The sequence below is a fragment of the Chiloscyllium plagiosum genome, chromosome 7 (genome assembly GCF_004010195.1).
Source record: "Chiloscyllium plagiosum isolate BGI_BamShark_2017 chromosome 7, ASM401019v2, whole genome shotgun sequence".
NCBI lineage: Eukaryota > Metazoa > Chordata > Chondrichthyes > Orectolobiformes > Hemiscylliidae > Chiloscyllium > Chiloscyllium plagiosum.
Genome location: NC_057716.1, coordinates 36065514 through 36084835, shown reverse-complemented (window position 1 = coordinate 36084835; position 19322 = coordinate 36065514). Strand labels below are relative to the sequence as shown.

Genomic DNA, 19322 nt, shown 5'->3' with positions numbered 1-19322 from the left:
CCAGGGAAAACAGCCCCAGCCAGTTCAGCCTCTCCGCATAGCTCAAATCTTCCAACCCTGGCAACATCCTTGTAAATCTTTTCTGAACCCTTTCAAGTTTAACAACATCCTTCCGATAAGAAAGAGACCAGAATTGCATGTAATATTCCAAAAGTTGCCTAACCAAGACCCTGTACAGCTGCAACATGACCTCCCAACTCCTCTACTCAATACTCTGACCAATAAAAGAAAGCATACCAAACACCTTTTTCACTATTCTATCTTCCTGTGACTCTACTTGCAAGGAGCTATGAACCTGCACTCCAAGGTCTCTTTGTTCAGTTAAAAGAAAAATATCTTGGAATTTTTCCAGTCTGTGTCGTAACAAGATCCCATTGTCATAAGTCACAGCAAAAAACAAAAACTAAAGAGAAAGATGAATGAGTTGAGGTTCAGTTAGTGGACACCCTGTTTGATGTAATGGTGCAGGATAAACTTGAACAGGTAGAGGGTCAGACAGAAATGTTTAGTCCTGAAAGGCTAATGGACTTACAACAGAATGACGAGACAATTTTAAAAAATTTTAAAAATCGATGCATACTCAGAAAGGGGATCAGAATGTATTTCTAAGGGTTATTATCTTAAAGATAGAAGCCTAAGAAGAAAATAGAGAACACGGCCGATTGGTACAGAGGAGAAGTGGGCAGATGTGCACCAGATTGTGTTGCTGCTAGCATACAGACAGGAGGTGTTATGGGTAGCACCTGTAGGAGGTCACCTAGCTGTGAGGAAGACTCAGGTACAAATGTACTTCTATTGGCCTGGACTCACAAGGATGTGGTTAACTTTTGCCGTACGTGTCATACAAGCCACAGGCGGTAATAAATCAATTGAATTGAATTTATTGTCATGTGTACAGAGGCACAGTGAAAAGCTTTGGCTTGCGAGCAATACAGGCAGATCACAGAGATAAGTAGCATAGATACGTAAATAATAGGTGAACAGCAGCAAACACAAAAACACAGGTACAGGGGAATGTTATGAGTTTGTGAGTCCATTCAGTATTCTAACAACAGTAGGGCAGAAACTATTTTGAAACCGGCTGGTGCGTGTGCTTAGGATTCTGTACCTTCTCCCCAATGGTAGAGGTTGTAGAAAAACATTGCCAGGATGGGATGGATCTTTGAGAATGCTGGTGGCCTTTCCTTGACAGTGGACCTGATAGATGGATTCTATAGATAGGACGTTGGCTAATTGTGATTGTCCGGGCCGAGTTCACCACTCTCTGTAACCGTGTCCGATCTTGAATGGTACGGTTGCCACATCAGGTAGTGATACATCCAGACAGAATGCTCTCGATGATGTACCTATAAACGTTGACAAGGGTATTTGCCGTTTTGCCAAATTTCCTCAGCAGCCTGAGGAAGAAGAGACGTTGTTGGGCCTTTGTAACCAGTGCGTCCACGTGAAGAGTCCAAGAAAGCTTGTTGTGGATAACCAATCCCAGGAGCTTGACACTCTCCACTTGTTCCACCTCTGTTTTGTTAATGTGTAGGGGGGCATGTGTAACATCCCACCGATAGTCAATAATAAGTTTTGCTCGCATTGAGAGCTAGGTTGTTCTTGGTGCACCATCAGTATTTTTGTTGCCATTTCCAGCACTCGATGAACCCTTCATGTGGTTTATAATTGATTGTGTGGGTCCCCTCCTCAAAACTAAAAGTGGGAACCAGTACTGGTTAACCATGATGACCCATGTGCCTAACAGATTTCTGGAGACAATTCCATTAAGGAGTATTGGGCAGCACGGTGGCACAGTGGCTAGCACTGCTGCCTCACAGCGCAAGAGAACCAGGTTCAATTCCCGCCTCAGGTGACTCTCTGTGTGGGTTTCCTCTGGGTGCTCTGGCTTCCTCCCACAATCCAAAAAAAATGTGCAGGTTAGGTGAATTGGCCATGCTAAATTGCCCCTAGTGTTAGGTGAAGGGGTAAATGTAGGGGAATGGGTCTGGATGGGTTGCGCTTCGGTGGGTCGGTATGGACTTGTTGGGCTGAAGGACCTGTTTCCCCACTGTAAGTAATCTAATCTAGAGCAAAAAGGGTGGTGAAGGAGTTAGTAGCTTTCTTTATCCAGTATGGGTTACCCAGAGAGATTCAGTCAGACCAAGGACCAAGGACCAACAGTGGTTAGCACTGCTGCCTCACAGCGCCAGAGACCCGGGTTCAATTCCCGCCTCAGGCGACTAACTGTGTGGAGTTTGCACGTTCTCCCCGTGTCTGCGTGGGTTTCCTCCGGGTGCTCCGGTTTCCTCCCACAGTCCAAAGATGTGCAGGTCAGGTGAATTGGCTATGCTAAATTGCCCGTAGTGTTAGGTAAGGGGTAAACGTATGGGTGGGTTGTGCTTCGGCGGGTCGGTGTGGACTTGTTGGGCCGAAGGGCCTGTTTCCACACTGTAAGTAATCTAATCTAATCTAATCTAATCTAAAAAAAAAGGATCTAATTTTACTGCTAGGCTGTTTGAGGAAGTCATGGATAACTTTAGCATACAGCATTGAAAATCAAGTGCATAACATCCTGAATCCCAGGGAGCTTTGGAAAGGTGGCATCAGATAGTGACGACCATATTAAGAGCATACTGTCAAGATTATCTGAATGATTGGGATAAAGGTATCCCATTCACATTGCTTGCCATTAGAGATGCCCGAAATTAACTCAGTTTGAGTTAATATTCGGACATGAAGTGATAGGGCATTTGAAATTAATTAAAGAAGAACTGACAGGACCAAAGTCAGAGATCTCACACTTGGATTATGTATCTGAGGTGAGTTAGTTAAACAGCACCTGAAGGGGGCACCACATAGAATGAAGAAGACGGCAGATAAAAAACTCTAAGTTTCAGATGTTTTCCTGTGGGGTTGACATATTAGCATTGTAAAAAGTGAGGACTGCAGATGCTGGAGATCAGAGTCTAGATTAGAGTGGTGCTGGAAAAGCACAGCAGGTCAGGCGGCATCCGAGGAGCAGGAAAATCGATGTTTCGGGTAAAAGTCTTTCATCAGGAATGGAGGCAGGGAGCCTCCAGGGTGGAGAGTTAAATGGGAGTCAGAGCTGGGGCTGGGGAGAAGATAGCAAAGAGTACAATAGGTGGATGAAGTGGGTGGGGATGAAGGTGATAGGTCAGAGAGGAGGGTGGAGTGGATAGGTGGGAATGAAGATTGGCAGGTAGGACAGGTCATGAGGATGGTGCTGAGCTGGAAGGTTGGAACTGGGGTAAGGTTGGGGGAGGGGAAATGAAGAAACTGGTGAAGTCCACATTGATGCCCTGATGTTGAAGTGTTCCGAGGCGGAATGTTGAAATGTTGGGCCAAGGGGCGGTGGTGTTGATTGGTGTGGGTGTCCCAGAGATGTTCCCTAAACTGCTCTGCTAGGAGGCGTTCACTAGAGGAAACTGCATCGGGAGCAAGGGATACAATAAATGGTGGATGTGCAGGTAAACCTTTGATGGATGTGGAAGGCTCCTTTGGGGCCTTGGATGGAGGTGAGGGAGGAGGTGTGGGCGCAGGTTTTGCAATTCCTGTGGTTGCAGGGGAGGGGTGCCAGGATGGGAGGGTGGGTTGTTGGGGAGGCGTGGACCTGACCGGGTAGTCACGGAGGGAATTGTCTTTGTGGAAAGCAGAAAGGGTTGGGGAGGTAAATATATGCCTGGTGGTGGGGTCTGTTTGGAGGTGGCCGAAATGTCATCGGATGATACGGTTTATGTGAAGGTTGGTAGGGTGGAAGCTGAGGAACGGGTGGTTCTGTCCTTGTTACGGTTGGAGGGATGGGGTCTGAGGGCGGAGGTGCGGGGTGCAGATGAGATGCGTTGGAGGGCATCTTTAACCACGTGGGAGGGGAAATTGCGGTCTCTAAAGAAGGAGGCCAACTGGTGTGTTCTGTAGTGGAACTGGTCCTCCTGGGACCAGATACGGCGGAGGCGGAGGAATTGGAAATACGGGATGAAGGGCTTTTGCCCGAAACGTGGATTTTCCTGCTCCTCGGATGCTACGTTAAATAATGAGGGAGTCCTTGAAGAGTGGGATAGGTTAGTGAGTTATCTGCCTCAGGAGCAAAGAACTGAGTTGAAAGATCTATTGCAGCTGCATGAGGAAATATGCAGCAATAAGATGGGGAGAACTAATGCTATTGTGCATGAGTTAGAAGGTGGAATGCTCTTCCAATAAAACAACACCCCTAATCCTCTCAAAATCACACAGATCCAGAAGGAAGTGGATGCGATGCTCAATGAAGATCTCATTGAACCGAGTCAGAGTCAGTGGAGTTTGTTGATCAGGTTAGTTCTCAAACCTCTTGGGACAAAGATTTTGTGTAGACTATCGGAAGGTTAATACTGTAACTAAATTGGACTGCTATCCAATACCAAGGTAAGAGAACTGTATAGAGAAAGTTGGACAAGTCACTTACATAGAACCACCAATAGTCAGTGGGAAATTGAGGAACAAATTTGTAAGGAAATTTCAATTATCTGTAAAAATAATAGGGTGGTTATGGTAAGGAATTTTAACTTCCCAATCATAGACTGGGACTGCCATAGTTTTAACAGTTTAGATGGAGAGGAATTTGTTAAATGCATTCAAGCAAAGTTTCTGATTCAGTATATGGATGTATCTACTCTTTGGAAATAATGGGAGAAAGTGAGGACTGCAGATGCTGGAGGTCATAGTCAAAAAATGTGGTGCTGGAAATGCACAACCGGTCAGGCAGTATCCAAGGAGCAGGAGAGTTGATGTTTTGAGCATAAGCTCTTTGTCAGAAAAGAGGAATCTTGCGAAATAATGATATGGAGGTGACGGTTTTGGACTGGGTGGAAAAAGTTAAAAATCACACAACTCCAGGTTATAGTCCAACAGGTTTATTTGGAAGCACTAGATTTCAGAGCACTGCTCCTTCATCAGGTGGTTGTGGAGCAGGATCATAGGACACAGAATTTATAGCAAAAGATTACAGTGTCATGCAACTGACACAATATTTTGAACAAACCAAATTGCTGTGAAGTCTTTTGTCTTTTAAAATGGGTTGCAGGTTTGATTTATTAATATGTAAATGCCAGAACTTCTTTCAAGTCACATTCTCGAGATAACTTAAGGTTTTACAAAAAAAAAGGTGACATCTCAGCTCAGATAATGCATTAAAATTGTGAGTTTAGAATTTGTTTGTATTCCAATCTTGAGTCAGCCTGGTACTAATTCCAAAGTAAGAATTTATAAAATGTTACATGAATTGACTGCCTGCATTGACTGCCAGCAGACTGTGCACGTTTTGAATAAAATAGAATGTATCTGCAAATACAATTCTGCAAATGCAAATTCACCCCATAGACTTGTGTGTATGTGTGTGTGTGAGTGTGCGTGTGCACGCATGCGTGCATGTGAGGGAGAGTGTGTGTGAGAGAGTGTGAGAGTTTGTGTTTGCGTATGTGCATGCTTGGTACATTGTGTACATGAGTGTGAGGGGTGTGTGAATCTGAGAGAGAGCTTGTGTATGAGAGAGGGTCTGCATGAGTTTGTCAGTATGTATGAGAGAGAGTGTGTGTGTGTGTGTGTTGATGGGGTGGTCACCTGTAGTGTGACATGAACCCGGTTGAGTCCATCCTCATGGGTACTGAACTTGGCAATCAGCCTCTACTCGACTACTCTGCGTTGTTGTGTATCCTGAAGTCTGCCTTGGAGGATGGTCACCAGAAGATCCGGGGCTGAATGTCCATGGTGTTGTGTGATTTTTAACCTTGAGAAATAAGGCAGGGCAGGTGACTGAAGTGTCAGTGGGGGAGCACTTTGGGCCATATTTTATTAGTTTTAAAATGGAGATGGAAAAGGATAGACTGAAGTAAAAGTTGAAGTTCTAAATTGGAGGAAGGCAAGAACTTTCAAAAGTTGTTTGGGGGGCATATGTTCGCAGGTAAAGGGACAGCTGGAAAATGGGAAGTCTTTAAAAATGAAATAACAAGAGTCCAGAGACAATATATTTCTGTCAGAGTGAAAGGAAAGGCTGATAGATGTAGAGAATGCTAGATGCTGAGGGAAGTTGAGGTTTAGTTTCAGAAAAAGAAAGAAGCGTGTGTCAGATATGGACAGCAGAGATCAAGTCTATCCTTAGAAGAGTATAAAGGCGGTAGGAGTATACTTAAGAGGGAAATCAGGAGGGTGGAAAGGGCACATGAGATAGCTTTGGCACATAGGGTTAAGGAGAATCCAAAGGGATTTTATAAATATATGAAGGACAAAAGGGTAACTAAGGAGAGAACAAGGCCCCTCAAAGATCAGCAAGGCAGCCATTTTGTGGAGCTGCAGGAGAAGGGGCTGACTCTAAACGAGCATTTTGTATCAGTGTTCACTGTGGCGAAGGACATGGAAGATATAGTACGTGGGGAAATAGATGGTGACATCTTGAAAAATGTCCATATTATAGAGAAGGTGCTGGATGCTTTAAAATGCATAAAGGTGGATAAATCCTCAGGATCTGATCAGGTGTACTCCAGAACTCTGTGGGATGTTCGGGAAGTGATTGCTGGGCCTCTTGATGAGATTTGTATCATCGATAGTCACAGGTGAGGTGCCAGAAAACTGGAGGTTGACTAATATGGCAGCAGGTGGAATTTGAATCCAATAAAATATGGAATGAAAAGCTAGTCTAATAGTGACCATGTTTGCTTTTCTTGTAAAAAACCCATTGGGTTCACTCCTATCATTTAGGGAAAGTAATCTGCTGGTCTCTATGACTCCAGACCAATGGCAATGTGATTGACTCTTAACAACTGCCTTAAGTGGCCAAATCACTAAGCTTAAGGCTAATTAAATTAGAATTAGAACTAGAATCCTACAGTGTGGAAACAGGCCCTTCAGCCCAACAAGTCCACAGTGACCCTCCCACAAGTAACCCAGCCAGACCCATTCCTCTACCCTATATTTACCCCTGACTAATGCACCTAACCTCCAGGGGTGGGAAACAAATGCTGTTCTTGTCAGCAATGCTCACAACCCAAGCAAGAGAGAAAAACAGTGCTGCACATTCTTAGCTATGTTTTCCTAATCAACTCTCAAACCAAAGAACAGCTCTCACCTTTTTCAACAGTGTGTCATCATCGCTGAATTCAAAAGAACCATTAGAAGACTATTTAACCCACTCTTGTGATCTGATTATTTTTGGAATTCTACTCCGTCTATTTATTCTCCATCCATAATACCTGTGTCAAACCATCTGTCTGTTGTGTTAATTGTCTTAATTGCTAATGAATGTGTGTTTATTTGGGAATTAATGGGATATTGTTTAAATCAAAGCCATCTGCCAACTGGAGGAAGAACGTGCCATCCTCTCCCTTGGGACCCTTCAACCACACGACATCAACAACGACTTCACTAGTTTCCGAACCTCCCCTTCCCCCACCTCATCCATGATCCAACCCTCCAACCCAGGACTGCTCTCTGGACCTGTCCTACCTATCCATCTTCCGTTCCAGCTATCTGCTGCACCCTTCCCACTCATCTATCACCAGCATCCACCTATCGCCTTCCCCCCTACCTTTCCCCCAGCCCCTCCCCCATTCCCTATTTATCTCTCATCCTCCTTCCCCCTCCACATTCCTGATGAAGGACTTATGCCCGAAACATTGACTTTCCTGCTCCTTGGATGCTGCTTGACATGCTATGCTTTTCCAGTGCCACTATTTTTAACTATAGTTTGAATTGTAGAGTGTACATTAGGGATCCTTTAATATCTCTGCTGTATCTGTAATTTTAATGTGTTTATAATAAGTAACTATTTGAAATGAATTGCCTTTGTCCTGAGTCAGTCAGATCAATTGACCTTCTGGACAGTCTCATTGGGGATTTACACATCAAACTCTATGATAGCTTGTGGAAAGGTGGGACAAAATGTTCAACCATAGTCTTACCAGTGCATAGAGTTGCTCTTTCAGTGGAGAGATGACTGGTGATGGTTTAACCTGAAGATCACCACACCCCAGTTGGGGGGAACAGTTGAGAAGGAGAATTCAGCGTGGTAAACTCAGCTGATGCACGAATTGAACCCACTCTGCATCATAAAGTGTACAGCTAAATGAGCTTATCAAACCCCTTGATTCTCGGCACACTCCTGCCAGTTAAGTCATGACAAAGATAAGCTCTTCCCATTAGCTGATGGTGCCAGGACTATGGAACGAACAAGAGATGCAGCAGGTTGTGATACATTTGGAAGAATGTGTTCTTATGGCTGAATAATATAGAGTCGTAGACATCTACAATAATGAGAAAAGACTCTTCAGCCCACTGTCTGAGCTGATTAAAAACAACCACCTAATTCTTCTATCCCATTTTCTCTCACTTGGCCTGATACTCAGGATTGCAAGTACACCATCTAAATGTTATGAGGGTTTCTGCATCTTCCACAATTACATGCAGTGAGTTCTGATTTCCACTATCCTCTGGGTGAAAAGCTTTTACTTCCCATTTCTTCTAAACCTTCTGCCCCTTCCCTTAAATCTACGCCCCTGGTCACTGATCCCTCCAAGGGGAGAAATTTCTTCCTGTCCACCCTATATCCCTCATAATTTTATACATCTCAATCGTGTCCTCTTCACAATCTCCTGTGCTCCTCCAGTCTGTCTAATCTCTCTTCATTACTGAAACTGTTCAGGCCAGACAATATCCTGGTTAATCTCCTCTGTACCCTTTCATGTGCAGCCTCAGCCTTTTTATAATGTGGAGTCCAGAAGTGCATACAAATGATTGATTTAGATTAATGGAAATAGGAAGGTCAGTGTCTGATGGATTCAACCAAAATTGGCTTAAGAATGGTAAAGTGAATTGTGCTGAATGGTTGTTATTCAGCCTGGTGTAAGAAATTCCACATAAGAAATTCCCTCCATATCCAATATCAGCCGAGTCAACCTTTTCCAGACTACCTCCAATGGCAATACATCTCTCCTTAGATAAGGGGCCAAAACTGTTCACAGTAATCCAGCTGTGGTCTGACCAGTGCCTTGTACAATTTAAGCAAAACGTCCTTACCCAATTTCCAATTTCCTTCGAAGTGAAGGCTATTTGACTCCTCTATTATCTGCTGAGTTTAGATTAGATTAGATTCCCCAGACTGTGGAAACAGGCCCTTCGGCCCAACCAGTCCACACACACCTTCCAAAGAGAAACCCACCCAGACCCATTTCCCTCTGACTCATGCACCTAATACTATGGGCAATTTAGCATAGCCAATTCACCTAGTTTTTTTGTGGTTTATGAATGATGATTCCCAACTCCCTCTGTTCTGTAATGTCTTGCAGTATTTCTCCATTTAAATAATATTCAGCTCCTCTATTCGACCTGTAAAGGTGCATAATCTCACATTTCACCACTCCGTCATCCTCCCGTCCAGTTTTTGCTCACTCCCTTAATCTGTCTATATCCCTCTTGTAGCCTCTTTGTGTCAGCATGAATTGATTAAGGTTTAATGTACTTGACAAATCCACTGAAATTCTTCAAGAGTGTAACTCACAGAGGTGATGCAGGGGAAAGTGCGGTTGTGCAGTTATTTAGATTTTCAGAAGGCATTCGACAAAGTCCCACACTAGAGATTAATGTGCAAAATTAAAGTGTATGGAATTGTGTGGTAGTGGATTGGATTGAGTGGATTAGATAAGGGAACTAAATATATCACAAAATGTACAGACGTCACAAAGCTATGAGGAGGATGCAGAGTTGATTCAGTTTGATTTGGATGAACTGAGTGGGCAAATGCCGTATAATATGGATAAAGGTGAGATTATCTACTTTGGAAGCAGATTATTTTGAAGGCAGATTATTTAAATGGCTATAAATTGAAAGGTAGGGAATGTGCAATGAGATCTGGGTTTCCTTGTGCACCAATCACTGCAGTTCAGTGTACAGGTGCAGTAAGTGGTAATGCTGGAAAATGATATGTTGGCCTTCATAGGGAGAAGATTCGTGTCCAGGAGCAGGCATGTCTTGCAGGGTAAAACAATGACTGTAGATGCTGGAAACCAGATTCCAGAATAGAGTGATGCTGGAAAAGCACAGCAGTTCAGGCAGCATCTGAGGAGCAGGAAAATCGACATTTCAGGCAAAAGCCCATTTCTGGTGAAGGGCTTTTGCCTGAAACGTCGATTTTTCTGCTCCTCGGATGCTGCCTGAACTGCAGGCATGTCTTGCCGCAATTGTACAAGGCCTTGGTGAAACCATACTTGGCGTATTTGTAATAAAAACAGAAATTGCTGGAAAAGCTCAGCAGGTTTGGCAGCATCTGTGGAGAGAAATTAGAATTAACATTTCGGGTCCAGTGACCCTTCTTCAGAATGCATATCTGTGCGCAGTATTGATGTCTATCTGAGGAAGGAAGCTCTAGCTATGGAGGAAGTGTAACAAAGGTTTACCAGGCTGCTTTCTGGGATGGCAGAACTGACATATAAAGAGAGATTGGATCAATTCACACCGCATTCACTGGAGCTTAGAAGAATGGTGGAGTATCTCAAAGAAATTGATAAAATTCTAACAGGACGGTACAGGGTTGATGCAGGAAGGTTGTTCCTGATGGCATGGGAGCCCAGAATCAGGGATCACAATCTAACAATGTGGGGTAGGACTGAGATGAAGAGAAATTCTTCACCCTGAGTGGTAGGCCTGTGGAATTTACGACCACAGAAGCATTCAAGGCCAAAAGATTAATTGATTTCAAGAAGGAATTAGTTATAGCACGAGGGTTAATAAAGTATTGGGGAATCAATGGTTAGAAGTTATATTTGTAATATGTGTTAACTTAAAAGTTCGAACTGAGGGCTTGCAGATGTGGCAGACTAAAGATCAAAGTGAAAGTCGCAAATTAAAAGACTGCAGGCACCTTTACCTAACCTTGGAGGAGGTGTTCTTGTCTTAACTTCTCCCCTGTCCTCAGACTGGACTGTCTTTCTTCTAATCAATAGAATATTGTTAACTGCTTTGCTTATCTGCTTTTGACTTATGTGAATTCAACTAGAGGTGGTAACATTAAATCATGTAGCAATCGAGAAATATGTGTACAAGTGACGCACATGAGGGCAATAAAATATACTGCTTTTACGCTATAGATAGAGATCTGTTGAGAGTCCATCGAGAGAAAGCTTGGATGCTATTCTGAGGTTTGATTGCAGATCTCTTGCCAGCCGAGCTGAAATAGATTCTGTTGAAATTGAAACCTTTGTGTGATCTGAAACGTTTTGAGTCAGCAGGGGTGAAAGGGATCAAAGAATATGGGGCAAGAAGCAGAAACAACTTATTGGGATGGATAATCAGCCGTGATTATACTGAATGGCTCAAATGACCAAACTCCTGCTCTGATTCTCTGTGTTTCTATTCTCACTCCTTGCTTTCCCACCTGTTTTTGCGTCATCTGCAAACTTGGCAATGGTGCATTCCCTTTCCTCACCCAAGTCGTGAAAATATATCGTAAATAATTGTGTTCCCAGTACTAATCCCTGGGACACACCACTGGTTCCAGGTGGCCATCTTGAAAATTGTTTAAGCTCCTGTGGGTGAGGAGGTAAAGATATTCCTAGTAAGTACAGGCAGGTTAGCATCAGTGATAGCTAAGTCAGTGACACCGAGTTCCTGTTAAAAAAAAACACAGATTAAGTTACAAAGATCTCTTTTTATTCTGCAACGTTTCAACAGATTTCTATATCTCTCTTGTTGCAGGATCAGGACATGCAAGGTAATGTGCCATTATCAAGTGCCCTTTCGTTTATCAGCAGGCTTTGTTTGAGTTTTGTATTCAAATCCCATTTGCAGGTGCAATATCTGGTTGGTGCTTTGCTGAGTGGGTCAGGTCTGTGTCTCTTGTTCTTCGCCACTCTGGCTCAGTTAAGGTGGTCTCCGGCTTTATCGTTGTGAGCGGTTTAGAAGCAGGCGCCATGAAAGTCAGTCACTACCTGCAGGTACGCTTTGTACCGCGCACACACTGGGTCTCCTTGCTCCACAGTCTGCCATTGTACTGCTAGCTCCTTTGCTACCCCCTCCACCATCAGCGGAATCTTCATCTCTCTGCTTGTCCCTGAGCCACCTCTGCTTGTGATCGCCTTGAGGAAGAGGAAGGTAACACAGACAGAAAAGAGCATTTACAAGTCCCTGTAGGTGTCCCGGACAGCTGTGATAGCCACTTTACTCCCATGTCTCTCTGATCGTAATAAGTCAGGGACCCATGTCCGTGCCCTGGCACAGCGGGTCATTCGACCGTGAAGGCATCAAAATAGAGACCTGTTCATCTCTCAGCCGCAGATTGATGTCTGCTTACCAGAAGGGTGTTAGGGCTAAATATTTTCTCTTGCACCCTCCTGTTAATGCACCGAGATCCACGTTATCTGCCTTGCTGCAGCCCTGGCTGCACTCACCAAGTTCCGTGCAGCTTGTTGATGCAACCAGTAATTGCTCAACTCTGTCTTCATGCCACTAGAGCTGTCTTTAGAATGCCCCCATTAACATAGCAAATCCCAGGGTACAGGCAGCTATGACTATGCTTCTACAATTTATTTCTGGAACAATAACAAAGGAGTTAACCAAGTTGTTTTATCAGAAGAAAACTCACATTTATAAATGGATTGTCATCATCCAGATGCATGTTGATGACCACAGTTTCAATCCATGCATTGTCTGTGTTTCTGATGTCATCCTCATATCCCTTACAGACCTGAAAGACACACCAGCATGAAGATCAACTCTGGATATAAGTCCAACTACAGGGCAAAGAGAAAGGCAAGGAAGCAAGGTGCTCACGGGGTGAGCAAAGAACTGACTGTATCACCTATCGAGTCATACAGAATAAAAACAGGCCTTCGGCCCACCATTTCTGTGCTGACCATGTACTTGCTCCAAGTATACAATGCTCTGGCATTTAAAGTGCTCATCCAGATGCTTCTTAAATGTTGCGAGAGTACCTGTCTCTTTGGGCTGCACATTCCATATTTTTTCCAATGTCGCAAAGCTGGTCTTTTTACAAGGTTACTCTGCCCTTGAGTATTTTTTTTCAGAGAGGGGGTAATTTGCCAGGCTCCCACCAGGCTGAGTTTGAAAGTTTTACTGGGGCCCTGTTGTTTACCCTAACAGATAATAGCTCCTGCCTAAGGTTTTCATGTGCAAAAAAAACCTGTATAATCAGAGGGGAGTGTCAAGCTAGTTGGCCTGGCTATATTTAGATTAGAGTTTTTTTTATTCAGTTCAGAACTTTAGTGAGTTCAGTGGCAGCTGTGTGTGGGAAAGGTAGCAAGGTCTTCTCTCTCTCCTTGAAAGTATAGGTTGATAAGATAGTGAAGAAGGCTTTTGGTATGCTTTCCTTTATTAGTCCATAAGACACAGGAGTGGAAGTAAGGCCATTCGGCACATCGAGCCCACTCCACCATTTAATCATGGCTGATGGGTATCTCAATTCCACTTACTCGCACTCCTCCCGTATCCCTTAATTCCTTGCGAAATCAAGAATTTATCAATCTCTGCCTTGAAGACATTTAACGTCCCGGCCTCCACTGCACTCCTTGGCAATGAATTACATAGGCTCACCGCTCTCTGGCTGAAGAAATGTCTTCTCAGTTCCATTCTAAATTGATCCCCTCTAATTCTAAGACTGTGCCCACAGGTCGTAGTCTCCCTGTTGACTGGCAACAACTTCCCAGCATCCATCCTTTCTAAGCCATGCATTATCTTGTAAGTTTCTATTAGATCTCTCCCCAACTTTCTAAACTCTAATGAATACAATCCCAGGATCCTCAGCTGTTCATCATATGTTAGGCTACCATTCCAGGGATCATCCGTGTGAATCTCCGCTGGACACGCTCCAGTGCCAGTATGTCCTTCCTGAGGTGCGTGACCCAAAATTGGACACAGTATTCTAAATAGGGTCTAACTAGAACTTTATAAAGTCTCAAAAGCACATCGCTGCTTTTATATTCCAACCCGCTTCAAGTAAATGACAACATTACATTTGTTTTCTTAATCACAGACTTAATCTGCAAGTTAACCTTTAGAGATACCTGGACTAGCACTCTCATATCCCTTTGTAATTTGGTTTTATGAATTTTCTCACTGTTTAGAAAATAGTCCATGCCTATATTCTTTTTTCCAAAGTGCAAGACCTTGCATTTGCTCACATTGCATTTCATCAGGCATTTCCTGGACTACTCTCCAAAACAGTCTAATCTTTCTGCAGCCTCCCCACCTCCTCAGTACTACCTGCCTGTTCACCTAACTTCGTATCATTGGCAAACTTCACCAGAATGCCCCAGTCCCTTCATCCAGATCATTAATATATAAAGTGAATATCTGCTGCCCCAACACTGAACCCTGCAGGACACCTATTGTCACCAGTTGCCATTCCAAAAAAGAACCTTTTATCCCAACTCTCTGCCTTCTGTCAGACAGCCAATCCCCAATCCATGCCAGTAGTAAGGCCCTCACCTTACTCAGCATCCTCCCACGACCTTTTGAAAGTCTAGAGAGATAACATCCATTGAGTTTCCCCACTTTAACCAACTTGTTAGCTCTTCAAAGAATTCTAACAGGTTTGTCAGGCACAACCTCTCCTTACTAAATCCATGCTGACTTGTTCTAATCTGACCCTGCGCTTCCAAGAATTTAGAAATATCATCCTTAACAATGGATTCTGGAATTTTACCAACAACTGAGGTTAGGCTAATCAGCCTATAATTTTCCATCCTTTGTCTTGATCCTTTCTTGAACCTTCTTTCTTCAGGGGGTTACAACAGCGATTTTCCAATCATCTGGGACTTTCCCTGAGTCCAGTGACTTTTGAAAGATCACAACCAACGCCTCTGCTATTTCCTCAGCCATTTCCCTCAGAACTCTAGGATGTAGCTCATCGGGGCCAGGAGATTTGTCAATCTTTAGACCTTTTAGCTTTTCTATCACTTTTTCTTTTGTAATGGTTACCATACTCACCTCTGCCCCCGACTCTCCTTAGTTGTTGGGATATTACCTATGTCTTCCACTGTGAAGACTGATGCAAAATACTTACTAAATTCTTCAGCTATTTCCTTATCTCCCATCACTAGCCTTCCTGCATCAACTTGGAGCTGCCCAATGACTACTTTTGCCTCGTTTGTTTCATTTGTATTGACAGAAACTTTACTATCATTTCTAATATTACTGGCTAGCCTACTTTCATATTTGATCCTCTCCTTCCTTATTTCTTCTTTGTTATCCTTTTTTTGTGGTCTTCCCAATCTTCTGATTTCCCAGGGCTCTTGGCCACATTATAGCTCTCTCTTTTTCATTGATACATTTCCTGACTTCCTTTGTCAGCTATGGCTGTCTAATCTGCCCCCCTTCCCCCCCCCCCCCCCTCCCCCCTCCCCCCTATAATCTTTCTTTTCTCTGGGATGAACCTCTGTACTGTGTCCTCAATTACAGCCAGAAACTCCTGCCATTGTTGCTCTACTGTCTTCCCCACTAGGCTCTGCCTCCAGTCAATTTTCACCAGTTCCTCTCTCATGCTCCTGAAATTACCTTTATTTAACTGTAACACCATGACATCCGATTTTGCCTTCTCCCTTTTAAACGGCAGGCTGAACTCTACCATGATCACTGCCTCCTACGTTTTCCCTTACTTTAAGATTTTTTATAAAGTCTGGCTCATTACATAGCACTAGGTCCAGAGTAGCCTGCTCTCTTGTTTGCTCTATCACAAGCTGTTCCAAAAAGCCATCCTCTAAGCATTCCATGAATTGGTCAGAGTATTGAGTACAGGAGTTGGGAAGTCATGTTGTAGCTGTAGAGGACGTTGGTTAGGCAACTTTTGGAATATTGCATGCAATTCTGGTCTTTTCCCTATCAGAAAGATGTTGTGAAACTTGAAAGGGTTCAGAAAAGATTTCCAAGGATGTTGCCAGGGTTGGAGGATTTGAGCTATAGGAAGAGGCTGAACAGGCTGGGGCTGTTTTCCCTGGAGCATCGCAGGCAAAGGGATGACCTTATAGAGGTTTATAAAATCATGAGAAGCATGGATAGGTAAATAGACAAAGTATTTTCTCCGGAGTGGGGGAGTCCAGAACCAGAGGGCATAGTTTAGAGTGAGAGGGGAAAAATATAAAAGGGATCTAAGGGGCAACATTTTCACACAGAGGGTGGTGCATGTATGGAATGGGCTGCCAGAGGAAGTGATGGAGGCTGGTACAATTGCAACATTTAAAAGGCATCTGGATGGGTATATGAATAGGAAAGGTTTGGTGGGATATGGGCCAAGTGCTGTCAAATGGTTTGGGATATCTGGTCGGCATGGATGGGTTGGACCGAAGGGTCTGCTTTTGTGTTGTACATCCTTATGACTCTGTGACTGTCACTCTCGTTTTGCCCTTCTGACTTCACAACCTGTGAGTTATGGTCTGGGCTACCTACTCAGAAATGTTTTTTATGGGTCTAGCCTGGTTGGGGGCTCGTCTGGGATTTAAGCAGTGAGTGGTAGGTGTTAGTGTCTTTTATTACGGGTGTGGATTTGGTTGGTTTCAACAGCCCTCGGATAGCAAAGACTCTTCCAGTCACCAAGGAGGTTCTGGAGGTGGAAGAAGTGACCTTGGGGGTTTTACAAAAGGCAAATAAGACCAAACTGCAGGAATTAGTAAACAAGCTGGAGTTGACATTACCTCCTAACATGAAGCAAGATGAGATGATTGTGGCAGTAGCTGAGCATTTAAACTTGCTGGAAATGCCATCACAATCTGTAGAGATAGCTAAACTTTAGTTGCAAATGAAGAAGCTTCAGTTAGAAGCGGAAATGAAACAGTTTGAGTGACAATTAAAATCACTAGAGAATAAAAAGGAACAAAGGACTTTAGCAGAAGAGAAAGAAAAAGAGAGAGAAAATGACCCTGAGAATGGAAAGTCAGCTTGAAGTGATGGTGATAAGCTTAGTGTAGAAATAGAGAGAACTCATGTGGAAGAGCAGGGAGGTAAAATGGCAAGGTTAGCAGCTGAAGTGGCTGATGATTATAAGCTGGTCCATAAAACACAGTTTGGCTTCCCGAATCAATTTTAATACATGAGGGATAAAAATCCTGGAAAAGAGAAACCCTCCTGAGGAAAGGGAAAGGTAGATCTCAGTTCAGATCATCAGGAAAGCTCACCACAGGGTAAAAAAGAAACCCTTGAAGGGGATAAAGAAGATAAAAAGCTCTGGTGTTTTGATTGTAATAAAGTAGGCCATATGAAATCACAATGTTGGTGAGCCAGGAAGAAGCCAGGCAGGATAAGCCTGGAAGTTTTGTGAGAATGGCACCAGAAAACACAGTGGAAGCTGGAAAGCTGCATGAGAGCGTACAGTCTGATGGGAGGTTGGTTAAGGAGGAAGTGCCGGATCTGCTCAAAGGTAAAGTTTATTCCCATAGGCCAGGAGGTTACAATATTAAGGGACACAGGATCCTCTCAGTCTGTGATGCTGAAGGACTATGTATTCCTGAAGGGCTATTGCCAGAAAAGGTACAGGTGACAGGAATTCATGGTGAGACAAAAAGCGCTCGTTTATGTAAGATTAGAGTGTCCAGAGAAGAGTGGAGAAATTGTGGTAGGAGTATTGGACAAACTCTCAGTTCCAGGAATACAATTCGTTCTTGTGAATGATATAGCTGATTCACTAGTCGGCATGCTGCCTACTGTAGTTGAAAAGCCAGTGGAAACTTAGGCAACTAAAGCAATGAAGTATTCTGATCCGGGAATCTTCCCTCATTGTGTAGTAATGAGATCACAGAGTAATAGAGTCATAGAGATGTACAGCATGGAAACAGACTCTTCAGTCCAACCTGTCCATGCTGACCAGATATCCCAATCCAATCTAGTCCCACCTGCCAGCACCCGACCCATATCCCTCCAAACCCTTCCTATTCATATACCCATTCAAATGCCTCTTAAATGTTGTTATTGCACCAGCCTCCACCACATCCTCTGGCAGCTCATTCCATACATGTACCACCCTCGGAGTGAAAACGTTATCTCTTAGACCTCTTTTATAATTTTCCCCTCTCACCCGCTAGTTCTGGACTCCCCAACCCCAGGGAAAAGGCTTTGTCTATTTATCCTATCCATGCTCCTCATAATTTTGTAAACCTCTATAAAGTCACCCCTCAGCCTCCGTTGCTCCAAGGAAAACAGCCCCAGCCTGTTCAGCCTCTCCCTGTAGTTCTGATCCTCCAACCCTGACAACATCCTTGTAAATCTTTTCTGAATCCTTTCAAGTTTCACAACATCTTTCCGATAGGAAGGAGACCAGAATTGCAGGCAATATTCTAACAGTGGCCTAACCAATGTCCTGTACAGCGGCAACATGACCTCCCAACTCCTGTACTCAATACTCTGACCAATAAAGGAAAGCATACCAGACGCCTTTTTCACTATCCTATCTACCTGCGACTCCACTTTCAAGGAGCTATGAACCTGCACTCCAAGGTCTCTTTGTTCAGCAACACTCCCTAGGACCTTACCATTAAGTGTATAAGTCCTGCTAAGATTTGCTTTCCCAAAATGCAGCACCTCGCATTTATCTGAATTAAACTCCATCTGCCACTTCTCAGCCCATTGGCCCATCTGGTCCAGATCCTGTTGTAATCTGAGGTAACCCTCTTCGCTGTCCACTACACCTCCAATTCTGGTGTCATCTGCAAACTTACTAACTGTACCTCTTATGCTTGCATCCAAATCATTTATGTAAATGAAAAAAAGTAGAGGGCCCAGCACCGATCCTTGTGGCAATCCACTGGTCACAGGCCTCCAGTCTGAAAAACAACCCTCCACACCATCTTCTGTCTTCTACCTTTGAGCCAGTTCTGTATCCAAATGGCTAGTTCTCCCTGTATTCCATGAGATCTAACCTTGCTCACCAGTCTCCCATGGGAACCAGTTGGAGGAGCGATCAAAGGGTACTGGAAGCTGAAGTTGCATTCGCAGAGACTGTGTTCGATCAGATATTTGACACAAAACAGTAGCAAATAAATAATTGTGCAAATATCTTTATCCCTGCAAAACTCATTGAGTTGCAGCAGAATGATGAAAATTTAAAACAGTTGTATCAAAAGGCATGTGCAAAGAAGAAGTCTGAAAGTATCCCTATATATTATTACCTGAAAAATGATGTCTAAATAAGGAAATGGAGATGATCACGTATTCAAGCAGATGAGAAATGGGCAGAAATTCATCAAATTGTTTTGCCAGTGGTGTATAGGAAGGAGGTGCTGCGAGTGGTGCATGACCTACCACTTGGAGATCATTTAGGGGTGAGGAAAACACAGGCTAAAATATAGAGACATTTTTAC

At 43.6% G+C, this 19322-nt stretch overlaps 2 protein-coding genes across 3 annotated transcripts in view; both read right to left on the bottom strand.

The window, feature by feature from the left end:
- The window catches only part of cps1 (carbamoyl-phosphate synthase 1, mitochondrial), a 730040-nt gene that overhangs the window by 10092 nt on the left and 700626 nt on the right, over positions 1-19322 (bottom strand). The window lies entirely within an intron of this gene.
- trpm2 (transient receptor potential cation channel, subfamily M, member 2) overlaps positions 11649-19322 on the bottom strand; it is a 179330-nt gene continuing 171656 nt past the window's right edge. For both annotated transcript variants that reach the window (XM_043693432.1, XM_043693433.1), the window contains 2 exons: positions 12602-12703; positions 11649-12095 (listed from right to left, as the gene is read on the bottom strand). In XM_043693432.1, the coding sequence (XP_043549367.1) occupies positions 11916-12095; positions 12602-12703 (282 nt within the window). In that variant the 3' untranslated portion in view covers positions 11649-11915. The remainder of the gene's footprint in view (positions 12096-12601; positions 12704-19322) is intronic.